This window comes from Lycorma delicatula, chromosome 3 (assembly GCF_047948215.1).
Source record: "Lycorma delicatula isolate Av1 chromosome 3, ASM4794821v1, whole genome shotgun sequence".
Taxonomy (NCBI): Eukaryota; Metazoa; Arthropoda; class Insecta; order Hemiptera; family Fulgoridae; genus Lycorma; species Lycorma delicatula.
This window is the reverse complement of record NC_134457.1, coordinates 40,721,641-40,748,137: the sequence shown is the minus strand read 5'-3', so window position 1 is coordinate 40,748,137 and position 26,497 is coordinate 40,721,641. Positions and strand designations below refer to the sequence as shown.

The window sequence follows — 26,497 nt, the reverse complement described above, 5'->3', positions numbered from 1 at the left end:
AACTTGGACCATTGAATCATATGATTGACACCTTTGGTAATGATGAGTTTTTATTTTCATTGACATGAAAATAAAAATAAAGTTAATTTTTATATAATTAAATGAATAATTTTCTCCTTTCTTTTTCCAATTCAAAAAATTGAAATCCCTATTCTTTTTTTAAAAAGAAGCAAACTTTAATTTTGAAAATCAGTCTAAAATTCCAGGAATTATAAACATTTTTAAATTTTACTAGCAATTAAGAACTATTTGATCTGATTTCTATTGAAGGGTAACATTGACATGTGTTCTTTTTGACTGAAGGTTAACATATTATTGAAATATAATCAGAAAAGTAAAAAAGAAAGAAAGATATCATGAATAAGATCCTGAGAGATGGTTGTATTCCAATGCAATGGAAAGAGTCCAGGTTGGCCCTTATCAAGAAACCGGGGACCGATGACTTACAAGTAGCATATAGACCTATATGCATGATCAATAACATCTGCAAACTCCTAGAGAGATTGCTGGAATTGCCTCTGAAAAATGGGATTGAAGAACATGGTGGCCTTTCTAACGCACAATCTGGTTTCCGTAAGGGGCGTTCTACGGTGGGTGCTGTTAAGACAGTTATGCGTCTGGTGGACGAAGCGGCATCGGGTACTTGGTGCACCAGGAAGATCCCAATTGTGATATTGCTTGATGTGAGCAATGCTTTTAATTCGCTGAAATGGGATGCGATCCTACAAGCGTTGAGAGATAAGGATATTCCTGGATACCTAAGAAGAATTATCCAGAATTACTTGCAGGATAGGTTTGTCGTTTGTCACCAGGGTAGATCCTGCTTCTGCTTCAAAGTGACGTGTGGAGTGCCTCAAGGCTCTGTCTTGGGGCCACTCCTTTGGAATCTGGTCTATGAAGGAATTCTCGGGCTGAGATATCCTCTGGGTGTTTTCCCAGTGGCTTTTGCTGACGATCTGGCCTTGGTTGTTACTGGAAAAACTGAAGTAGAGGTATCGGAGAAGGCAAACGCAACGATATGAATGGCAGAAATCTGGATGTCCACTAAAGGCTTAAAACTTTCGCATGGTAAAACAAAATACGTATTCATGACAGGCCGTAGGAGAATATCTGACATCCTAATCCGAGTAGGGGGTAATCTTGTCCAGCAACAGACTTAGGGCCAAATACTTAGGGATTTGGCTTGACAAGAGGAGGAGTTTTACGGCACACGTGAATGAAATACGTAAACACGCTGAATGCATGGTCAAAAATCTTAGCAGATTACTCGGCAATATGACAGGATCCAGAACTGCGAAGCGTAAGATTTACGCTCACGTAGTTAATTCCATCTTACTTTACAGTATACAAGTCTGGGAAAGAGCTCTGCGTGCCAACAAGAACAGAAGAGCCCTTAAAGGAATACAAGGGCGCATGGGCTTAAGAGTGATATGCGCATATTCTTCAGTCTCCACCAAGGCAGTACTCGTAATTGCAGGAGTTCCTCCGCTTAAACAACTGGCGGAGATGCAAGTGAATATAGCACGTGGACAACCTTCTAAAGAAGCATATGAAGAGATGCTGCGTAATTGGCAACATCGTTGGGATGTATCCAACACGGGACGATGGACACATCGTTTGATACGACTATGGATAGAAAGGAAGTTCGGGGACATAAATTACTGGATAACACAATTTTCTACAGGGCATGGGTCGTTCAGGTCCTATTTATGTGCAAGACAAAGGGTAGATAACAGCAACTGTTCTTACTGTGGGGCATATGATTCCCCTGAACATGTAGTATTTGAATGTAACCGTTGGACTGAAAGCAGGCAATCCTGTGCAAGACGTATAGGGCCATTATCTACAGAGAATGTGGTGGATAAAATGCTACTTAACGAGGATAACTTTAATGTGATCTCGTCGTTCATAACCGCAGTTATAAAGAAGAAAGATGAGGAAGCTCGTCAAGAAGAAACAGCTCGCTGATGACGGCTTGTCGTAGGTGGAATTTCCGTTTGTCAATATTTGAGAGAATGGGCAATATTGAGATATAGCTTTGAGTGTGGTTTACACACCTTCCGTGCCAAAAAAAAAAAATTAATAAAATATGTATAAAAACTTATTAATATACTGAAAACTTACAAGAGGAAACTGCTTGTTGTTGAGGCGTAGCTGAAGATGGAGCTCTGGTTTGTAGGTTTTATGTAAATCGGATAAGTGGTGAAGGAACTTATAGATTCTTAAACTTTGTGTTTCTTATATTATAAAATGGCACAGGCATATTATTTTTGCAAGACTCAATTAAAAAAAAAAAAAAAAAATTATAAAATTTGTTAAAAGATACTGAAAACTGTCATAAGGTACTTGTTTGTTGTTGACGGGTAATTTAAGGTGGTGCTCTTGCTCGATTGTGATGACGGACAGCCAAAGGTGGAGCTCATGCTCGTTCATGCTTGCGTGGATGGGCAGAGAGGTGAAGAAACCTGAGGACTCTGTGGCTTATGTTTTAAACTAATTGGTTGGGTTGGTATGATATCATATAAAAAAAGAAAGAGATTAAAGAATAGGGGTGACTGTTGCTGAGAGAACAAGGGTGGTGGACTCTCAGTAATCAGTGTATGATGAACATTTATAAAATAAATAAAAGAGCTAACCGGTGAGCTGACCTGCCATGCCGGACATACAGCCGGCGGGTGGGGAGGCGATCTAGAGTAAAGGACACTCCTCTGGTTCGAGTCAAACTTGATTGTATATCCGTTCCAGAGGAGTAGGGGGAAAATATGTATTAAAAAAAAAAAAAAAAAAAAAAAAAAAAAAATGAAGAACTATAATGTTTTACAATGGTAAAGTTAAAGGTTTTTACATTAATGAAAAAAATTATTTAATTATTTTCAATAGTTTAAACTAATAAATAAGAACTTTTAAAAAAAAATGTTCTTTTCCTAAGTGCCAGATTCTTCTCCCTCTACTGTAGACTTAAAGGTATTGCTTTTCATTTTGTTTATGATTTTTTTCTAACATGTTTTGTTGTAGAATCTAGTAATAGTTTTTGTTATGTAGCAGATTTTTGTTTTTTTAGGAAAGAATATGGAAGATTTGGATATTTAGAAGGTCATGAGTACAGAATGTACAACACATATGATGTTCATTTTTATGCTTCATTCACATTAGCTCAGTTGTGGCCATTATTGCAAGCTTCTATACAGTATGATTTCAGAGATACAGTATTTGAAGAAAATACCTCAAAACAATGGTTTCTTTATGATGGAAAAATTGCTGAACGGAAAGTAAAATGTTCAGTTCCACATGATTTGGGTGATCCAGGTGAATTTAGTTAAATGTATTTAAATTAGATAAAATTTTCCCTTTAAATGTGGACAGGCTAAATTGTTTATAACCACTTCATACAGCTGCATCCATGTGCTAATACGAGGGATATGAATAAGTCCATGCAAAAGTAAGCAAGACACAATTTTTCAAGAAAATTTTTTTATTTTATTTCTTAATCTAAACTCCTTTCAAGTGTATAGACATAGTCCAATAATGTTCAAGGTTTTCAATCCCATCCTTTTAGTATCATTTATTCAAGTCTTCAAAATAGCCAGATGTTTTGGCAATAACTCTTATAATTTAACATAAATATCTTTCGATCAAGCTACTTCTTCATATTAAGGTACAGTCTGGCAAATAGGGGATTACGGGAGAATTTGTTAGCATAATTCATATAACTTTGTAGTCATATTGTATAAGAGTGAGGTGGTGCAGTATGCATTATCTTGGAGAAAAAAACCTTCTTTTCTGTCAGATATAGTTTTTTTTTTATTTCCTCATTTAGATGATCCAGTAAAGAATTTTTCAGTTATTATTTTACTCCTCTCTAGAAAATCAATGAAGATTATGCCATGGGTATCCCAAAACATCGTGGGCATCCATCATCATCTTTCCTCCTAATGGAATGATTGTTACTTTATTTTTGTTCAAGTTTCCTGATTGCAAACCATGGTTTTAACTATACCTAAGTTTCAGATTGGTAGTAATATATCCATGATTTATTAACTGTTATGAAATTGTACAAAAATTCCTCTTCATATTGAAACACCCCCAAATCTTGCTTAGAAATGTTTACTTGTTCATATTTTTGACTGATTTTGACCAAATGTGGCAACCATCTTGTTTTCAAATATGAAAATATTCATGTAAACATGATGCATTTATTCATGTAGGATGCCTGTTATCTTAGTGATCTCACACATTTTTAATTTTCTGTTCTTTATAATTTCATATACAAGGTTTTATAAAAAAATGCATGGAATTTTAGTTTTTCTCAAAAAATCCTTATTTATTTATCAACATTGATTTTGTCACCTTCAAAGTGCTCTTCTTCAGATATAATACATTGTTCCAGCACTTTTTCCAGTCTTTGAAGCACCTCTAGAATGCAATTTTTGGTATGGCATTTAGCTGCTTCAGAGATTCTGTCTTTATCTCTTCAATGCTGGCAAAACATATTCTTTTCATGGTTCTTTTCAGCTTGGAGAATAGGAAGAAGTCACAGGGGGCCATGTCTGGCGAATACAGAGGCTGAGGCATCATAACGGCCAAAAGTTCATGAAAAAGCAGTGAAGTGTGGGAAGTTTCATTGTCATGGTGCAATTTCCATGAATTGTATCACCACAAATCCTGGTGTTTTCTTTGTATTGCTTCATGTAAACAGTGTAGAACTTCCAGATAGTACTCCTTATTGACTGTACACCCTGGTGGCTGGAACTCATGATACACTAAGCCATTAAAATCGAAGAACACAGAGATCAGAACCTTCACATTCAATCAAACGTGATGAGATTTTTTTGGTATTTCCTGTTCAAGAAGCTTCCACTGGGGTGAATAGGCCTCAACATCATAGTTTCAACATCATATCCATACCCCCATGTTTCTCCATCATTTATGACCCATTTCAGCAGTTCTGGTTCATCGTTCACTTCATTCAGCAATTCCTGAGCAATGTTCATTTGGCACTGCTTTTGGTCGAAATTCAACAATTTAAAAAAAATTTTGCTGCCACTCATTTCATGCCCAAAGTGTCTGAAAAAATTGTGTGGCATGAGCCAATGATGTGCCAACATCATTAGCAACCTCTCTGATAGTGATTCAGCAATTGTCTATAATCATTTTTTTCACTTTTCTGACATCATCGATTGTTGTGCTGGGATATCCAGGGTGCTTGTTGTCATCTTCAATGACTTCACAGCCCTCTTGGAAACGTTTGTACCACTTGTAAATGCTTGTTTTATTCATAAATGAATCTCTAAAAGCAACATTCAACATTCCCAATGCGGTGCTGCACTTTATATCATTCTTAAAGCAAAATTTAATGCAAATTTTTTGTTCCATTTTTTCCACAAGTTAAAAATTGCTGACCATACTAAAACATGTTTAACCTTTTTAGTAGCCAACAATAAACTAAACATCCAATATGGCTACCAATGTAAATTTATATTAGGGACACATGTTCCAACACAATAACAAAAAATTCTTACAATTGAATTTATACAGCTCTGAAAATTAAAAACTTCTGCATATTTTTTTTTATCAAACCTTATATATTTTCTGTATTTGTAACTTTAACAGGCCATCCAGAATAATTACTGTTATATGTACTCATATAATACGTCTAAAAATAACCAGACTGCTTATAGACTGTTCTAATTTGGATTAAGTTTACTTACCTTCATATTTATTCAGCTTGGCTCTAGTTTCCTGCGTGGTTTTGCTTTTCAGAAAGTAATGTTTGATCACCACACAAATTTCTCTTTCATCCATTTTTCACAAATCATAATACATTGATTATACATAATACACTGATTTAAATGCCAACAGAATTATGACTGTGTCTGATTGAAACTTTGTTTATGTTCCTAAATAATTGGTATCATTTCTTGATTGCATTGTATTATTAAACATTTCTCAAATTTGTTTGAAGATTACTTTATTACTATCATCAGTGTTTGGCTTTCATACATTAAAAAATTATAACAAATGTTTATTTAAAATTGTATTGGAAAGTTTCTGTAAAATTTCAATATGTTTTCATTTTTATACTTGCCAAACTTGTTAAAAAATTTAAGTCAAAAAAATTTTGACTAAGTCACATTTTTATTTACATAAGATGTATTCCATTTTAATTATTTGGTATTCTGCCGAGAGGCAGTCTCCTTATACCTCCATTGTCTCCAGTTTTTCCTGACCTTTGGTCTTCTTACATCTCTCATTCTAAATTTCATCTATCAGCCTGAATCTCTTCATTGTTATTTTCCCATTGACTGTTTCTTATTGTTAATACTTTGCAGTTCTATTTCATTTCTTCCACTGAACTGTATATAGGAGTGCTCTATCCTCCACAATACTGTAAGCATCTAATATTTCATTCTGTTTCATCCATTAAAATTTATAATTTCATCTTCCTTCATATCTACATCTAAAATGTTTCCTTCTTTATTAATAGTTTATGTACTAATTGAAACTACAAAAAATTTTTACACCATATTTAAAATTTCATTGAGTTAGGAATTATTTTTGTTATCATTGTTTATTTTAAGTATAATAATAATATTCTAAAGTGTATTTTAACCCTTATTGTTACATTAATTTTGAAAATTGAAAAAATATACTTACTTTATATTTATTAAATGTTTTGAAAGATTTCTTTAAAAAGTTACAAATAAGTCCTAATTTGTGGTATAAGAAGATGAGGGATAGTTGGAAAATATAAACATTATCTAAGTATATAAATTTTTATAAACTCAATGAACGATTTAAAACAGTAATAAATATCTTAAATAATAAGATATAATATCTTAAATATCTTATTAATAAGTCAGATATTTAATGTTCATTTTGAGTTTAGTACACATGATAATGCTCAGAAAGGCATAGCAAACCTAGGGTTCAAGAGAGTGTAATCTATCAGTCAGATGTTTGTTTTTAATGTAAAGTCATTTTCAGTAGGACTACAAGTGAAAATTTAATAAAATATTACTGAATAAGTAAAGTAATTATAATTATTGATTAAAGTAGCTATGTAAAATTGTTACTACATGTATTCATAAAGTGTGATGTTGCATGGATGAATAATTTATTAGGAACTTCAGAAAATTTAATTTTTTTTTTTCATTTACAGTGGAAGAGCCGTTTCGACTTGTAAATGCATATAATATACATGACATATCAGAGTGGCGTGATTTAAACCTGAAATTTGTGTTACAATGTTATAGAGACTATAACATTGGAAGTAATATTAATTACTTAAAAGATATGTGGCCGCAGTTACTAGCTGTTGTAAAAAGAGCTGAAAAATGGGATGTAGATGGAGATGGCCTCATTGAGAATTCGAATTCCCCAGATCAAACTTATGATACATGGATTATGAATGGTAGCAGGTATGTTTATTTCATCTCCATTGATAAATTTGTGATAATTAACTAATTAAGTTTTGTTAATTAGAAAATTGAATAATTTGCCCCCAGATAAAATTACCTGGATTTATATGTTTTTCTTTAATTAATCATTTTTTAATCCACTACAGTTCATGAAGAAGGATAATATGTTTGTCTATTTATGAATGTCTGTAAGTTTGTATATACTCGCCTGTAACAAAATCTGAAAAGATCACCTAAGAAAATATACTGATATTTTTGAAACCATAAGAACCTCATTTGGGATACCCATAAGCTGGATAGCTAAAGCTTGGTAAGCAAATAAGCTAGGTAATCTTATTTGATCAGAAAGAAGAAGCCGAAGAAATATTTATGCTTATAAAGTCCCAAAACAATTATGTAATTTGCAAATAGTATATTTTTTATTCTTCCTCCTACACAGATTCCTTTATTTTTTAGAGTATTTTTGATTCCTCTTTCTATATGTCTCTTACCATTAGTTCTTATTAGCCCATTCCCTTTCTGAATCCATCCTATTCTTCTGTAACCATTTCAATATTTTATTCAGTCTTGGATCAGATTTGCAGAAGAATTTTTACTGAATATGAAACCAAACTTGACACCCTTGCAATCTTGACACTTTATTGCATCATGATTTTATGAGATTGAAATCATGATTGTTTTAAGAAAGTTTAATTTTTTAAAGATAGTATCTTTTTATGATAATATTTAAACATAAATTTATAGATATTGTTGCATATTTGTGGTTCAAGAAGGATATTAAGAGATTAACAAATGTAAAAATTTCTTTATAAATAGAATTTATTACTCTAAAAATAAATAAAATAAAATAAATAATAATTAATATATCTATATAACATACAAAGTAGTAGTTCAAATATTAAAAACAGAATTGATTTAATGACAGTTAGATTATAAATAACAAAATACAGTTCAGTTTACAAAAAATGTATAATGACTAATAGAAACTAATAATGCATTAATAATAGAGAAATTTTAAATTCATACAATTCACTTTCTCAAGTATTATTACTTTTACAGTTTACAAAAGAACTACCCTACGCTTTATGAATGAATAGAATATTGTCACTTTCACGCTATTTACAAATAACTCACCGAACAGTTTATTGCTTTCAATCACTGCCCAAAATTGAAGAATACTCACTCTTCAGTCATTGTTACTAAATACTTGTGTCATTGTTTTTACCGCACGTTGCACCGCACTTGGTCTTGCAAATTTACTGACTCTGACTGCTGATCCCCAGCAGTATTTATACCTCCTGGCCTGCAAAAGTAGTACCTGATCGTCCTTTAGATTGTTCAAGTGTAATAATTTTTTATTGTCTATGCCTTCTCCAGTTTTCTATAAGTACTTTCCTAGAAACAATCCCTTTTGGTTCCTTCTAGATTCTGCTTTCTCTTTTTTTCTTTTTTCCGAAAGAAACTCATTATACTGGCCCTGTTACAATATTAATTAGAATTTCCATGTGTAAGTTTATTTTTATTAACATTAATGTTTGCTTAACATTCAAGATGATGATTAAGCCAATCTGATGATTCTTTTGCCGTTGTTTTTTTTTAGGTGAATTTGATTTAAGTTTAATTAATCAAATTAAGCTTATTTATAAGGTTAATATGAATCAGCAGCTTATTCAGAAATTTAGCTCAATCCAACTCAAATAAGTTCAGGATTTTTATAAATGATGTTCTTGCACGTGAGAGTGTGCAACTCCTCTTTGCAGATCATACAAAGGCTTTATTTGAATAATTCAGATCACAGCTTAGACTTAATATTAATTAATATTACAGCTTAGAGTTAATGTTAAATAATTAACATGTAATGTTAATAAGTAATGCAACTACTTCTTCAAGAAGATGAAGTCTTGCTGGGTATCTGTATGGCAAGGTTCTGCAATAAGAATTTGCTAAAACTGGTTACAAGGAACAGTTGTTGCTGAATGTAGGTGACAACTGTGAAAAGTAATACAGATAACTTATGTTATAGTGATTTGTCAGTTTGAGAATTGGTCTCATATGAACTGTAACTTTTTTTAAGTGCAATAACTATGTAGTGAACATGGTTTCTTCTTTATTAAAAGTGTAGTAAATTATTCATTATAAAGTAAATATCACACGTCTTAGTAATGTATGAAAATGATTTTTTTTTCTTTTAGTGCTTACTGTAGCAGTTTATGGATCGGAGTTTTATATTGCATAAGTAAAATTGCTGAACTGTTAGATGATTCTGATAATAAAGAATACTATGAGAAATATTTTGAAAAAGCTAAAGAATCGTTCCAAAAAAAATTGTGGAATGGTAAGTAAAATCAAATATTTGTCCTCTAAAAGCCAAATATTTTCAGAATTGTTTTGTTTAATTTTGATGTTTTCAATTTCTTGAACTACATATAAAGGTGAATATATAATTACAAAAAAAAAAAAAAAAATACTTTTGGAAAAAGAGTAAATGCTAAATTTTGTTTGTATTAAAGCACTTTGTACTGCATTTTCATCTTAATGCTTTTAATATTGCTGTTGCAGTTTCCTGTTAAAACTTATCAGCTCGATTTTGTGTTCTTATAAATTGTAGATGGCAGCACAATTTGGATGTTTATGTGTAAAAAATCTTGAACTTTAGGTTTTGTCAGGGATGAAAGTAATGTTCACCTTACTTTTTGTTACACAAAAAGCTTGCAGAATAAATAATTTAAAAATATGTTATTCCCACTTAGGGAGAAGATTTTGGTGGTGATGGTTTATGTACTCCATTGATTCTGAGATCTATGCCGGTGATAACTTACTATTGGCTAATTTTCCCAAGCCAAATGGGTTGAACATTAAAGTCAGATTAAGATATTACAGAAGCATCTGTTCAGAAATTTCTCAGAGATGCTATTTCACATTAGCTACTAGTTGACAAAGATTAATAACATTAAGTGGACACAGTGATAGCGTTAAACTGGTAATTTTATTTGGTAAATCTGTTGATACCAACTGTTCATACTAAGGTTGAACAAATCATTTTTTTAAACCAATTTCAAAAATTTACCACTCCATTTATGTATTTTTTTGATAGAAATAATTAACTGGCAAAGATGGAATAACTGTTAAAGTTGCAGATGGAATGCAGAAAGTTAGAATTTTTTCAGATATATTAATTTTTTTTTTTAAATTCATGATAGAATATTTTACAGAAAATATGTATGTAAAAGAAAATCATTTATTTGTATTTTAAATAAATGTTGGAAAACATTTTAAATGATTAGATAATATATTAAAAATGGCAACTGAAACATAAATCCCTTTCTTGTAAGCTGAAGTATTATATTGACCTATATGAAAACATTTCTTTTATGTGGTTTACTGGAGATGGATATTGTTATTTTTTTAGAATAAGTGACTATTCTTTTTAGCAAAGATTATACAATAAAACGTTTAAACTCAAGGATAAGTTACATCCTTCATTTTTCTAAATATCAGTCTACACATTAATTATACTTATGGGAGTTAAACTGATCTAATACCTCATTTTTATATCTTGAAAACTTGTTTTGCTAAACCTTTACTGAGCCCAAGAAATGATTTATAATTAAGACAAGAATATTATAAGAATAATAAATATTTACTTGTGACAATTTTAATGTTTTTTAAGGCTCTTCAAAACAAAGTAGTATGGTTTAATTTTGTTCATTCCAAGATAACTTATCATCTGATTGAATTCCAAGAAATTTTGCTATATGTGCAACACAAATACTAAAGTTATCATTAATTGAAATTCTATCCATCCAATTAGCAAATTTTTAATTTACCTGAGAAGCACAATTCAACAGTTATATCCATATTTAAAGATAGATCTTTACAATAGATCTTTTGAATGATTTTTTGAACTACATGTAGAAATTTAGTCCTTTTAAATAAAATTTTCTAATCCTTTTGAATGATTATCTTCAGATATAAATACAAAATACAAATATGATTGAATATGCTGAATGAACTGTTCTAACATAACAGTGGGGAAAAAAGGATAACATATTATCATTTAGTTCAACATTATGTGATATGAATAAATTCATAGATTGTAAAATGGAAGTGGAGACAAATTGAATATACTGTCATACAATAGCTTTCTTTTCTATCAATTTGGGCGTTTGGCTACTATAAACTTTTGGACAAAAATTTTCTTTCACATAATTTTAGATTCAGTTAATTACAGCAATTCATTTGGTATGTGTATTGAATTAAACTTGACTGATTTGTTGTACTAAAACAAATTTTGAATTTAGAAGAGCAGTGATGCACACTAATACCTGGTTAAGTCAATGACAGATAGTGATAATTGAGATTTTTTTCTTTGTGTCTGATGAGCATTATGTTTGCTTATATTTAAAAATTTGTCCTTTTTTTCAGGGCAATATTATGATTTTGATAGCTCAAAGGCATCTTACTCTTCTACTATTATGGCTGATCAGTTATGTGGATTATGGTACCTTCGTGCTTCAGGAGTCAAAGAAGAGGTTAATTTTATCTGATTATTTGTATTTTGTTCATGCTCACATTTATTTTACTTGAAAAATTTAAGAAGTTTTTTCTTAAATTTCACTTTATTAATGCTTTATATTTTAAACAATAGATAAAAAAGGATGATGGCTATCTGAAAAATAACTTACATTTTAGACATAGCATGCCAGAATTAGGATAATGACATCATTTAGCTGAGCAATGTAATGTGGTTCAGCATATAATAGTGGTAGAAAGAGGTCTGTGTTACTGTTTAATAACTACTACTTAAAATCTGTGCTACAACTAAACTGTGAAATATACTTAGTATGAGATTTCTTTTAGCCAGAAATCGTGAATCAGTTAATCTGCTTCCACATTGTCAGCTTTATGGGAAAGAGTGCAATGACTCTAGGTGACTTCCAATTGGTGTGAGGGAATGGTAAGGTATGTAACACAAATGAGCTAACCAATGTGTATGAAAAGAGAAGTTACCAGTTGACTATCATGAAGGATGAGAAATATTTCATCAGCATTGAAACACTGAAGGTGTTGCTGTACTGAATAAAATTGAGTGATGAGATTCAGTTTCATAAGTAAATTTAGAAAAAAAAATCAATCACTCTCTAAAAAAAAAGAAAAAAAGAAAGTAACAGCTAACTTTATTCACAGTAGTTATTTGTATTATCTGTATTTTGGGACAGAGGAATTCTGTTTGATATCATGGAACGTAGCAGCACATTAATTTCAGAAAAGTATCGTAAGATATTAAAATGACTAAGAAGGATTATTGAAAATAAATGTGGCAGGATGAACTTTGATATTTTTACTAGCATGACAATACTTGATCATATACTGATAGTGTTCTCAAACTTTGTTTTTCCAGTCAAAGTGGGAAGTGCTTGATCATCTTCCTTACAGTTCTTGATACAGTTTTTGATACTGACTGAGACTAAAACAATAATTCACGAGGGAAAACCACCAAGGGGGTAATAATGTTCAGTAACAGGAATACTGGAGGTAATTGTATAATTAGACATAAGAAAAGCAACGAGCGCCGATGGCTAGTGGAGCAGTAGATCTTGGCCATTTGTCATATCAATTAAAGTGCTGGTTGGAGAATACCACATCAGAGGTAGGATGATTTGGTTGCACTATAATGCAAGCTACATAGGAACATTTCATTTGGTTTCATCTATTCCAAAGAGATGGCTCACCACTATCCGCTAGTAGACTTACCACAGGGTTTGAGCGATACGCATTTGTAGCGAGATGGATAACTGAATGATGACTGCATCAAGCATAGAGCAGTAGTCTATATGGATGAATAAGCCACACGTCCGTAGTGGGAACGGGCCAGAGCTCAGTAAAACTGCAACATGTATACTCGATCAGCTTCCCAACAAGTATTAGATAGAACTCACAGCTTGTCTAACATTTTTAGATATTTTACCTTCAGCTCCTGTAAATGTGTTACATTAGTCCTTGGTCAAACCACAATCCCAAAAGTCTAACCTGTGTACATGCTTCAGTTGGTCATCATGGAGAAACAGTTGAGGGTCAACATCCTCCCTCAAGCATGAAAACAAATAAATTTCATTTTCTCTGGTAAATCCAGTTGTTTCACACCAGAATTCTAAATGGTTTATTGTGTTTTGCAGCAGCCTCTTTTACCTATACTAAACATCTAGATGCTGTGTAACTTTAAACTAATCTACAAATAAAGGATATGTAACAGGTTTTCGCATGTAAATTGTTATAATATTTATGATTATGGCTAACAAGGTAACTTAGGACACTTCCCTGTGGTATTCCATTTTCTAGTGTAAAATTTTCATCGTTCTAACTCAAACTCAAAAGGACCGACTACAGAGGAAACCCCTGATAAATGCAAGGAGATTCCATTGTGTACCCTATTCATGCAGTTTATTTAGTTAGGATTTCTCTCCTCCAAGCTGTGTTATATGCCTTTTATATTGAAAAACAGAGCAATGATTCGTTGGCAAAGTAGGAAGGCATCTTGAATGATAGATTCAAGAGGCAAACCAGGAGGCAATTAGGGAAGTTTATCCATGTGACTAATACAATTTTCTTTAGGAAACTGCCGCTCCTTCATGTCTTCTACCCTTAGTTGGATAATCGCATCTCTTACAGATGTAGCCACGAAAACACAGTTCATCATGGTGATGGAGGTGAGTTTCCTGCAGACAGTGTTAAAGGGTTTTCTTCCTTTAGAAGGATTTAAATATCCTCATGCCAAGTACGGAGACTGCAAACATTTCATTAAGTAATATTTTTACCCTTAAAAAATACTTTTCTTGTTATAACCTCTGCGTGCAAATTACTTATCAAATACAATTCAGTTTTTTTTTGTTGCTTTTATCACCTTTAGAAGTACTTTGTTTCTTCGGACTATACTTTGTTACATCTGCCACCATATCCATGTAGGGACCTTGAATTGGTGAAAGGGACTTGGAAGCTTGGGAGGGCGGAGGTGCTACGCCAGGCGATGATGTTTTTATAGATTCGTTCAGATATCTTAGTAAATTGCTGCATAATTGGTGCAGCAGGAGCCTTATGTGATGGTGTACGTACGGACTGAACTGGTTTTTGATAAACCACTATCAATCTTTCTTGCAGACGTTACCTTCTTGCCAGTACTCAATGCTGGAATAGCTGATTTTAGGGACTTTACTTGTTCTAACAAAACCTTTACCAATTTGGTCAGTTTCACAGTGCATATGCTTTCTCTTTTTGTATGTTGTTTGAGAGAGCTTGTACAAAACTAATACTAGATTGCACAGAATTCCTTAAACTGAGGGATTTTATGTATTCCCGACATGCCACCAGAAAGGACACTTTCTGCTCAGTACAGATCTTTAATATTGCTTTTTTTCCTTATAAAGAGAGCATTCTCGAGACCTTGTCAAATGTGGACCCTTACAATTTATATTCTTTTCAGCCTCAGTGCATGCGCTATCATCATGTCCCATACAGCTGCAACGTGCACAAACCTGTTCCTTTTTTCAACCAATTTTGGTGACCAGAACCTTGACATTGGAAGCAGTGTCTGGGGTTCGAGTATGTATGGTCACACAGGTCCAGAAAGCTAATCAATCTTAATTCGTTCAGGAATGGTCGGATTGAAAAAAGTAAGAACTAGAAATGGTGGTGGTACATCAACATCATTCTCCCTTCTCATAATCCTCTCTACAGACATGACTAACTGCGATGACAACTCTTTTGTAATTACAGGTAACTTAACTTCAGCCAAATCACAGCAAAAGATCACTCTTTTGTTAAAATTTAACATGTTATGGGACTCCACTATCATTCATGTCTATTCCTACATACTGTAGGGTTAAGAGTTTCTAACACTGCTCTTCATTACAGATTCAATTAGTAGAGCGCCACTCCTAAGTTTCTTTATCAATTTTGCAGGACCACAATGCATTTATTATTCAAGAAGGGATAAACCTTAGCAAAGGATTTACCTTCCTCGTTCCTAGCCACTAGAAATCTTATACTTGAATATTTGACACACTCCATAACGTATCTCGTTTCCTTATTACTGGAAGTCAAAGTCTCTTCATACTCCCATTTTTGTTGGTTTTTCAAGCGGACCAACAACCACCGAAAGATTACTATTTGGGACTGCCATACAGTTCCTACAAGTACCGATGATTTAATGGACCACTACAGCAGAGTGCACCTGTACTGGAACTAGGTTTGCGTATAAATGGGTGCACCCTGATGTTCAGAGGACATCGTTTGAGATTCACTACGTAGAGCCATCCACCCGTCAGCATGGTAGTTTCCACCTTGGGTTACGATTGCATTTTGTAAGATGTCACAACACCACTAGTGTAAGTGTAGAAAGAAACAGTGTTTGTTGTGTTGCTGTGTAAGGGTATATGTTGTAAATTGCATAGTGTTCTTGATGTAGTTTTGTGTACAGTGTAAAGAGCAGCAACTCATTGTATAGTAGGAAGAAAAACTGCAGAGGGTAAGGCTGTGGGGATGCCAACCCCCAAAGTTTTAAAGAGTAAGACTCCCCGTTCGGGGAGAAAGAAAAAGGATGACGTTAATAAATAAGTTGAAGATTATACAAAAGGATGAATGAGAAGAATGCTTGGAACAGAAATGAAAGAAGAATTAATCTTTAATTTTGGCCCAACTTTGAAATATAAAAATTTTAATAATTGAAAAAGTATTACCTTTTACATTTGATGAGGGTCGTTTGAAAGTGCTTTTATTATTTTTTTTTACGTTTTAATAATGTTTAGTTTAGTTTAATTGAAATAATAATTTTTAGTTATATTTTTATTGAAAATTTTGATTAGTCTATGAAAATGGTACCCATTTGAATAAAAAAACAATTAGTAAGAAATAGAAAGATAAGAAACCTCATCTTGCTGAAAATAAGAATAGCAAATGAAGAAAAAGTAGGAGAAGAAATTGCTAATGATCATAACTTAGATAGTTGAATGTGAGAAATATTTATATTTTTTCTGAATTTTATTGAAAAAAATAATAAATGAACATAGATTAACAATGTAAAAAGACTGTTAATGAGTGAATTAAGTCTCTCTGGGACGTAAAATATATTATCCTAGTTTTTTCAACTAATTTTTTTTCATTTTCACATGAATCATTTTATGTTTCAAAATGGCATGAATATTATAAAATGAAATATTACTATACCGTAACAACACAATCCTAAGTAATGAGATGCAAGAATATTTTTATAAAAGTTGTTTATGTATTAGTCAATATGCTTTTTGTTACTGAAAAAAAAAAACTTCAACTTAAGTTATCTGAGAAAGATTTCAAAAGAAAGAAATTAGACTTCAAAAGGAACTTCTCCAAAAAAATTAAAAAAAGATCACTGAAATCAGTTCATTAAAAAAAAAAAGTTATATTTGAAAAAAAGGTAGGTTGAAATTGACAGTATTCTCCTTTTTTAAAAAATCTGTTAAAAGATTATTTTAATAATATAACTGGGGATTTCAGTTTTTATTTTTAAAAAACTCAGCCATTTCTAAACTAATAGCTGAAAAGCTTGAAATTTTATGTGTTGAAAGATCATTTATAAAATACTTATTTTACTGAATTGTTTTATTAAAGTTGTCTTGTTCAGAAATTTTTTATACAAGTTTATGGAAAAATTGTCGTTTTTATAAGAAATATTAATGACATCATATATTGTTTAATTCAGCTCTTAATAAAATAATGCTTGAAGAATATTGTATACCATTTTGCAAACCATGGTTATAAAGTTATAAAGGTTAAAACTCAGAGGTATGTTCTTTAATAAGCCATACTGCAGAAATGTAATTTTTTCTGATTCTCAGTTCTTATAGCTTAATCATGAAAATTGTCAGTTTATTGTTAACATATTATTCACTAAACTAAATTTAATATTTACTGAATTGATATGAAAAACTGACACAAAAATGTTAACAGGTTATTCCAAATGATAATGTTAAAAGTGTTCTGAATACAGTATATGAAATGAATGTTAAAAAATTTTGCAATGGTGAAATGGGTGCAGTTAATGGTATGAAACCAGATGGAGTAATTGATACAGTAACTCTTCAAAGTGAAGAAGTATGGACTGGTGTTACTTACGGACTGGCTGCATTCATGATACATGAGGTAATTATGAGAGTTATTTGTACTGTGTACAATATATTTATTTAAAATATTGTTTTTAGTTCTAACATTTTTATATGGTTGATCATAATTAAAACAACCAGTGAATAATGTGTGACCTTAAAAAAAATATATTTTCAGGCTGTTGAATATTTTTATGTATGTGCATGCGTGTGGCGCATGTCTGTGTGTATGGTGTAGTGGGGAGTTGAGTTCTCCCACTCCCTTGTTCATGTGTGTTGCTTGCTTAGTTAGGTTAGTGAAGTGGACATGACGTCGGTTGGTCATGTTTTATCACAGGTTTTTCTTTAGTGTGCCAGTATTCAATTACGATCAGTATCAATGTAATACAATAAAGATGTTATCATTTTTAGTTACATTCAAACTGTGTCATTTTATTATACAGTCCACTTAACTGTTTTATAGCCAGCAACCATTGGTCTTCCAAGCCGGATCTTTTTTTAGGGAATAGATGTGCAAATTGTTATTTTCAAGTGCAAACAAAACAGTGTAAATTTGTGACAATTTAATAATTTACAATTAATTTTTCAAAGTTGTGTTTGGTATATTTGTGATCCTTTCTAAAAGTCCCAAATTATAATATTTAAGACCTATAAATTTACAGACAGTTTATATTATTGCTGAAACGAATTGCATGTTACTCTCATATATGTGCATGCATAACATAACATTGTTACATTCCAGTTGGAGATAAGCTGACTGGAGTTACATTATCGTCGTGTAAATAAGATAAGTAAACCCACCGGGTTGGTTTAGTGCTGAACGCGTCTTCCCAAATCAGCTGATTTGGAAGTTGAGAGTTCCAGTGTTCAAGTCCTAGTACAGGCAGTTACTTTTATATGGATTTGAATACTAGATTGTGGATACCGGTGTTCTTTTGTGGTTGGGTTTCAATTAACCAAACATCTCAGAATGGTCAAACTGAGACTGCACAAGACACTATACTTCATTTACACTCATATATATCATCCTCATTCATCCTCTGAAATAATTCCTGAATGGTGTTTCCTGGAGGCTAAACAGGAAAATGAAAAAAAATAAGATAAGAAGTAAAGCACTTTTTTTTTTAATCTGTTGCCAAACATTCCTATAGTGAATCATAATCTTTATTCCAAATTTCCTTTATTATATACTTTATCCTGCCACAAATTTAATTCCATACTTTAACTACTTAATCATATCATTTATCCTTGTTTATTTAGTTAGCCTATAATCATAATATTATTCAGTCCAATCCCTTATCACATGTCTCGATTACTACTATATAATTAATTTGTATAACATTAATTTTTTTTGTTTCATTTGTAAAAATGACTGAAATTAAGCAATTAATTGAAGAACATGACTTAGTTAAAGCTAAGTTAACAAGGTTCAAAACATATTTCTTTGCTGTATCAAATGTAAATGAAATTATACAATTAAAATAGACTTGCTATTTTGAAGATATTTTGTTAGACTGTTTTGTCTATTATATAAACCAACAAAAACTCATTCCGTTTCAGTTAAACTTCCAGACATAAAACTTCCCATGTTCAGCGGAAATTACTATGAATGGTGTCGTTTCATGACATGTTTGTATCATTCATTCATTCTAAAGAAATGTTAGAAATTCTTAAATTTCATTACCTCCAACGTTCTTTAAATGATAAAGCAGCTGAAGTTTTATCGTCTTTAGAAAGTTCAACCGAAAATTATGAGGTTGCTTGGAAACTTTTAAAGACCAGATATGGCAATAAAATGTTTTTAATCAATAAACATGTAAGTGCATTATTCAACCTCTCTAAAAATGATAGAGAAAATTCTTTTCATTGTGAAAGCTTTTAGACAGTGCATTAAAACACATACATGCTGTAGCAGGATTAGGGCAACAAACTTAGCAATGGGATACGCTCTTAATTCATATAATTATTACCAAATTAGATTTGGCTACCTTATATGAATGGAAAAATTCCTTAGAAATAAATCAGTTGCCAACAATGTCTGAATTAGAAACATTTCTGCAACATAAATGTCGAGTCATGGAATTAGTTGTAACTAGTAAGTCTGATAAATCGCATATGAACAATCAGTTACCAAATAAAGTGCAACTACTATAATTAAAAACATTTTCAAAAAATAATACATTATCTGAAAATTGTCATGTGTCTACAAAAAATTGTTCTTTATGTAATCAACCACAACACCCAATTTATTTTTGTCAACCTTTCAAAACGTTATCATTTCCTGACTGCAAATGGTCTGTGCTTCAACTGTCTAAACAGTCAACATAAAACTGTGACCTGTCAAGCAGGCTCATACAAACATTGTGGCAAAAAACATAATAGTTTACTACATTACATCAGACCTAATTCTAATGTTACACAAAATAAGATTTCTACCAGCAGTGATGAATCGTCCCAACTGGTAATTCCACAACAGTCCACTGTTAAGCATGCTTCAGAGGATGAGATGAATGATTTGTAGCATGTGCGAAAATGCCATGCCTGACTGGGATTTGAACCCAGGACCTCCGGATGAAAGGCCAAATGTTAGTTCAAAGCAATCCAACCCTGTTGTCATGTTATCAACAGCCACTGTTTTAGTGTTAGATATACATGATAATTCTCATTGTTGTCGCATGTTACTTGACAGCGGTTCTTAGACATATTTTATCACTGAGAAAACTGCTAAGTTTTCAAGACTATCATCAAAGAAAAACATGTTACAAGTTAATGGTATAGGCAAGGCTGCAACCATTACAACTCATTCTGAGGAATGTGTTATTAAATCAAGAGTAAACGGATTAGCAGTGAATATCAAGTCTAGTTTTACCAACCATCACTCAAGAACTTACAGTTCAAATCAGAAAATCAAGTTGCAATTACCACAGAATCTGCTATTGGCCGACCCAGATTTCCACAAACCAAGTGACATTGACACGCTTCTTGGTGTAGAATTATTTTATGATGTCTTACGTGAAGGAAACATTAAAACAAGTAAATCAAATCCAACATTTCAAAATACTCTATTTGGCTGAGTAATTTCTGGTAAAATATTGATTGATCAGCATTCAACAGTTTTAAAATCTGTATGCAATCTATCCACTTTATATCACATAAATGAAAACATTAAAAATTTTGGGAATTAGAAGACTGCATACAGCTCTACTGAAAAACAATTTACAGGAAATAAAAAGTTTGTGAAGAATTGTATGAAAATAATACAAGATCTATGGATGGAAGATACTGTGTGAAGATCCCTTTGTAAGGTGATATAAATCAACTTGATGAATCAAGAACTACTGCAGTGCGAAGGCTTCTTTTGCTTGAGAAACGACTGAATTCAAATACTGAATTGAAATCGCAATACTTAAACTTCATGGGAGAATACAAAAACCCTAGGGCACATGACAGAAATATCAGATAAAGAAGTTGTAGGGTCTACATCATATTACATTTCACACCATTGTGTTATGCAGTAAGATTCATCCACAACGAAAGAAAGAGTAGTTTTTGATGCTTCCAGTAAGCCAACATCTGGGTTTTCACTGAACGACTTATCCATTGTTGGAATTACGGTAGAGTCAGATTTAATCAGCATTATAATCAGATTCAGAAGTCATGTATATATTATGACAGCTGACATAGAAACGAACGCTGACATAGAAAATTCTCAAACAAATCTTCCGTTAATTGTATGGTGTGAAAACTTCAATAGGAAATAAAAAACATACAAGTTGTTAACCGTGACGTATGGGACTTCAAGTGCACTGTACTTAGCAACTAGCTCTAGATGAAAAGGAAACTTTTCCAAAGGCGTCATGTAATAAATAATAGATGACTCTTATGTGGATGATTTTATGACAGGTGCATCTTCACTTTAAGAAGCAAAACAACTTCAGAGGGCTCTAATTGATCTTGCTAGTTGTGGAGGATTTCACCTCAGAAAGTGGTGCACAAATAATCAAGAACTAGTGTCCAATATTCCGTGTGAAGATGTAAGTCAGACTGATTACAACATCAATCAAATTTCTAGAGTTAAAACTTTGGGACTAATTTGGAATCCTGTGAAGGTTGCATTTCAGTTCTTATTCCACAAGGAAAGCCAAATTCAAAAACCAACAAACAATCTTAGCTGTGATCGAACAAATATTTAATCCTTTGGGATTACTCGGGCCTGTCGTAGTCATTTCAAAACTTATTATGCAAAATCTATGATCTTTCAAGGTTGTTTGGGATGCTGAGATTCCAAAGGACTTGCTAAATAAATGGAATTCATTTCAAGAAAACATTTAATCATTGGCTGCTCTGGAAATTCCCAGATGCTTCACAAACAAGACATAACCAATTTGTCAAGTTGAAATACATGGTTTTTCATCTGAATTTGCATATGGTGCATGTATTTATCTGAAATCCATTGATACATCAAACAAGATCACAGTAAACTTAATTACATGAAAGTCAAGAGTAGCTCCACTAAAAAAGGTATCATTACCGAGGTTAGAATTATGTGATACGTTGCTTTTATCTGAATTAACAAAAATTACAAGTTCATTACTATTTCAGATCAGCTCTATAAATTTTACACGGATTCTAGAATCGTAATTGTTTGGATTGGGCAACATTCATTGCAAATAGAGTTGCAAAAATTGAAGACGACTCCAACATTGAGTCATGGAACTATGTCCCTTCAGATGAAAATCCAGCTGACTTCTTATCAAGGGGATTATTGTCTCATCAACTTGTTGATAACAAATTGTATTGGCATGGCCCGAAGTGTTTGATGGAAGGCAGCACACACTGGGATGTTCCTGAAAACATATCCAGTGACATTCATGAACGTCGAGCTCAAGTTTCTTCTCATCTTACTGTGATGGATAATACAATTTTCAAGTTTTACGAAGCCAACTAGAGTAATTGCATATTGTTCACATTTTATCAACAATTGCCAAAACCACAACACCCATCTCAAGGTCCATTCTCTGTACAAGAACTGAATAAGGCAGAAATTAAAATATTGAAATTACTACAATGTAATGCCTTCTCCAAGGAAATCAGTGATTTTAAATCCTTGAGACCAATTCAAAACAATAGTCAACTAAAACCATTAAATCCATATCTTGATGTTAACGATATACTAAGAGTTGGAGGTCATTTACAGAATTCCAGCCTCCATTCTGACCAAAGGAACCTCATTTTACCAAAGAATCACATCTTAACTGATCTGTTAACCCAACACATCCATGTGAAAAATCTGCATATTGGAACACAATCACTACTGAACATGATTAGACAAAAATATTGGCTTATTGTAGGAAAAAACTTAGTTTGTACAATATTTCATCAATGTGTAAAATTTTTCAAAGCATATCCAAAGGGGATCACCCAGATAATAGGAAACCCACCCAAATCATGTGTAAATTCAAGTCTTAAACTATTTGTAAGTACTGGGATTGATTATTGCAGACCATTTTGGGTAAAATTATTCAGAAAACATGGAATCATAGCTCAGAAGTGTTACATATCATTATTTGCTTGTTTCAGCACTAATGAAAGCCATTCATTTAGAGTTGGCTGAAGATTTATTATCAGATTCTTTCATCTAAGTGCTGAAATACTTCATCGCAAGAAGGAGCAAACCTACTGAAATTATTCCGACAATGAAACAAATTTTGTTGGGTCTCAAAGATAGCTGATTCAGCTCGTGGAATTATTCAGAACTGAAAATTTTCAATTAGGTGTTACAGAAGTTTCATCCATTGAAGGTATTCAATGGCACTTTCAACCTCTCAGTGCTCCACACTTTGGTGGACAGGGGGAATCATCAGTCAAACTTGTTAAGAGTCACATGAAAAGAGTTTGACAATTGTGGAGTTTACCACTGTGCTGACTCAAATCGAAGCATGTATAAATTCCTGACCCTTAACTCCAATATCGGACGACGCTTTCGATCTTCTTCCTCTAACACCAGCACATTTTCTAATAGTTCAAGGTGGGTGGTAAGTTCTCTTTAGCAGCCTTCCAGAACCAAATTTGCAACTCTTTCCTGTAAATAGGCTTAATCGCTGGCAACAGATTCAGCCACAAGTGTAGTAGTATTTCTGGTCTCGTTCGCCCAATGAGTACCTGAACAATCTTCAGTAACAGTCAAAATGGAAAAACTCTTCTCCAGATCTGCAAGAAAATGATTTGGTTGCCATCAAAGAGGACAACCTCCCTCCACTCCAATAAAAAATGGCTCGTGTCATCAATATACATTCTGGAAACGATGGAAAAGTGCATGTGATGACACTTAAAACTTCAACCGGAACATTAAAAAGACCAATTTCAAAAATATGTTCATTACCAAAACAATAAGTTCAATTACATTATGATTTTCTTGTGTATTATGTGCATACCTTACTTTGTTTTTTTTGTATATATTTTGTTGCCGAATGGCTTCGATGGCACGTGGCACTTACTAACCTTATGGTGGCCCTGAAAATGGCCGTTTTTGTCATTGATTGACTTGGATAGCTCATTGTAAGTGCTAACCTTATGGTAGCCCTGAGAAGGATTGTTGTCATCAAATGGCTTTGACAGTTCGTATTTCATAACCTTGTGGTGGCCCTGAAAAGGGCTGTTTTTTGTGTTAGCTCTGAGAAGAGCTAGTGTAGGTCCCCACTACTGCATGGCAGTGGGGTTCCCAGAGCCCTGCAGTGTTGGGTCAGCATCGTTCGTCCTTCGCCAAGGTGGTTCTACCTGAGTTATTCCACATTGGGCTGGCACCTGCTGCTGAGTATGCCGGCCAGGGCGATTGAAGCCTGGCGAGCTGGAGCTGGAGCAGGAAGGTAGCGTCCGCATCCAGCGGCTCCCCCAGCAGGCTGGCCAGGGAACTTCTTCCATCTTCTTCTTCTTGGTCTTCTCCAGGTGGTGGTCAATGATGAATTGGAAATTCACTCCCGTACACGCTCTTTTATTGAAGCCTGGGAGTAGTGGTGGCACTGCAGCACTGCTATGGTGGAAGAACTGCGCGGTGGGAGTGATGCTTGTATCAGCGCGTCTGTGTACTGTGAGCCAGTTCACATCGTTTTGTTCAGTTCACATTTGCTGTACCATGTTCGGCCGCACCGAACACCTAATTTTAAATTAGGCATACATGTGGTAACAATTTAAAACATGTATGTATAGTCTCTTGAATTATTGACATTTATGTAATTAATTCTTTAGACTATATTTTTTTAATTTTATTTTTTGAAGGTGTTCCTTCTAGGTGGGGGTCATGTTGGATATTTTTCTGTATGTGTGGTTTCGTAGGGAGTTCTCCCACTCCCTTGTTCATGTGTGTTGCTTGCTCAGTAGGTTAGTGAAGTGGACATGACGTTGGTTGGTTATGTTTTATCACAAGTTTTTCATTTTTCTTTTACTGTACCATTCTTCAATTACGATCAGTGTCGAATCTAATACATAAAGATGTCATAATTTTTAGTTACATTCAAACTGTGTCATGCTATTATACAGTCTGCATAACCGTTTTATAACCAGCACCCATTGGCTGTTAGAAATGAGGTTTATTATTTTATTTTCAAAGTAACCAATTTAAAAACCATAAAATTATTGCTTATGTAATATTTGACAAGTCTTATTTGTCATATAAGTTTGAAACAAAAACCAATTTTTTTTAGTAACTGTTCTACAACCATATCTATATAAATTGAGTGTTGCAAATGTAACTCTACACCTAAACAAAAGTATCTGGATCTTAATTAAGATAATGTGATTTAACTTCTTTTTTTTTGTATGTCAGCAATGAAACTAACAACTGACTTTTTTCACAGCTGATTTCTATGATTCATTGTTGTGAAAACTTGGTATATTCATAACCATTGAAAGGTTTTGTTTACTCATATGCTTCCAGTGTGTGATAGTAGTTTTAACACTTGAAGCTTACATTTTTTTAATTGATAATGTGTTTCATTGTGGTGGTGGTAAGTACACAGAATATGTGAAAGAAATGTTTTATCAAAGATTTCTAAACAGTAATGTTCCACTTCCCAAGGTGTGTGAAACTTTATCAGTAAGTTCTGAGAAGCTGGATCTGCCAAAAATATGATCAAGTCTGGATGCCACTATTCTGACAGAGGAAAGTAGATGATATTTCTGATCACATAGCTCACATAGGTCCAAAAATATTTACTTGAAAAATGGTACAATAAGGCAAAATCTCAAGGAATAATATACACAGAGCACTGGTTAAAACATTAAAACTTTACCTGTACAAAATAACAGAAGTGCATCAGTTTCATGTTACTGATTTTCCTAAATGTGTTGAAAATTGCCGGTGGTTTTTGGAAATGCAGCCACGTTTCATCTGACCTGATAAATAAGCCTCATTTATCAGGCCATTTCAACAACTAGTACAATTGAATGTGGTCTAATTATTACAAGATTTTGGAATGACCATTACATGATGAAAAAGTTGGAGTCTGGTATGCTATATCATTAAGTGGATAATCATTCAGATTTTCCAGTACGTATTAATCTCAGAACTTTATTAGAATGAAATCATTTATCCGTTCATTGGTCACCTAAATGAGAAAGAAGTTACTGGAGCGTACTTCCTACAAGCTGGAGAACAGTGCACCATGCCATTGTTTCCATAATTAGCTGCATAAAGTTTTCAGGGATAAACTTATTCAAAGCACAACTGGCAATTGAGATCTTCAGAACTTATAGCTACAGATTTTTATTTATGGAAAGCAATGAAAGGATTTCATATCCTGGATGAACTGAAAAATAGTATTACTGAATTTGTAAATGAATCACTCCTTTGATGTTTCAGCATGCCTTTTCAACCATTCAAATTTACTCAGACATGTCTGTAAGCAAATGGTGGGCGTTTTGAGCATCTCCTGTAAATAAAAACTTATT

At 32.9% G+C, this 26,497-nt stretch overlaps 1 protein-coding gene across 1 annotated transcript in view; it reads left to right on the top strand.

The window, feature by feature from the left end:
* LOC142321526 (non-lysosomal glucosylceramidase) overlaps positions 1 to 26,497 on the top strand; it is a 91,324-nt gene that overhangs the window by 61,991 nt on the left and 2,836 nt on the right. The window contains exons 11-15 of the mRNA XM_075359680.1: positions 3,062 to 3,306; positions 7,160 to 7,418; positions 9,611 to 9,753; positions 11,844 to 11,950; positions 17,400 to 17,591. Coding sequence (XP_075215795.1) covers positions 3,062 to 3,306; positions 7,160 to 7,418; positions 9,611 to 9,753; positions 11,844 to 11,950; positions 17,400 to 17,591 — 946 coding nt within the window. The remainder of the gene's footprint in view (positions 1 to 3,061; positions 3,307 to 7,159; positions 7,419 to 9,610; positions 9,754 to 11,843; positions 11,951 to 17,399; positions 17,592 to 26,497) is intronic.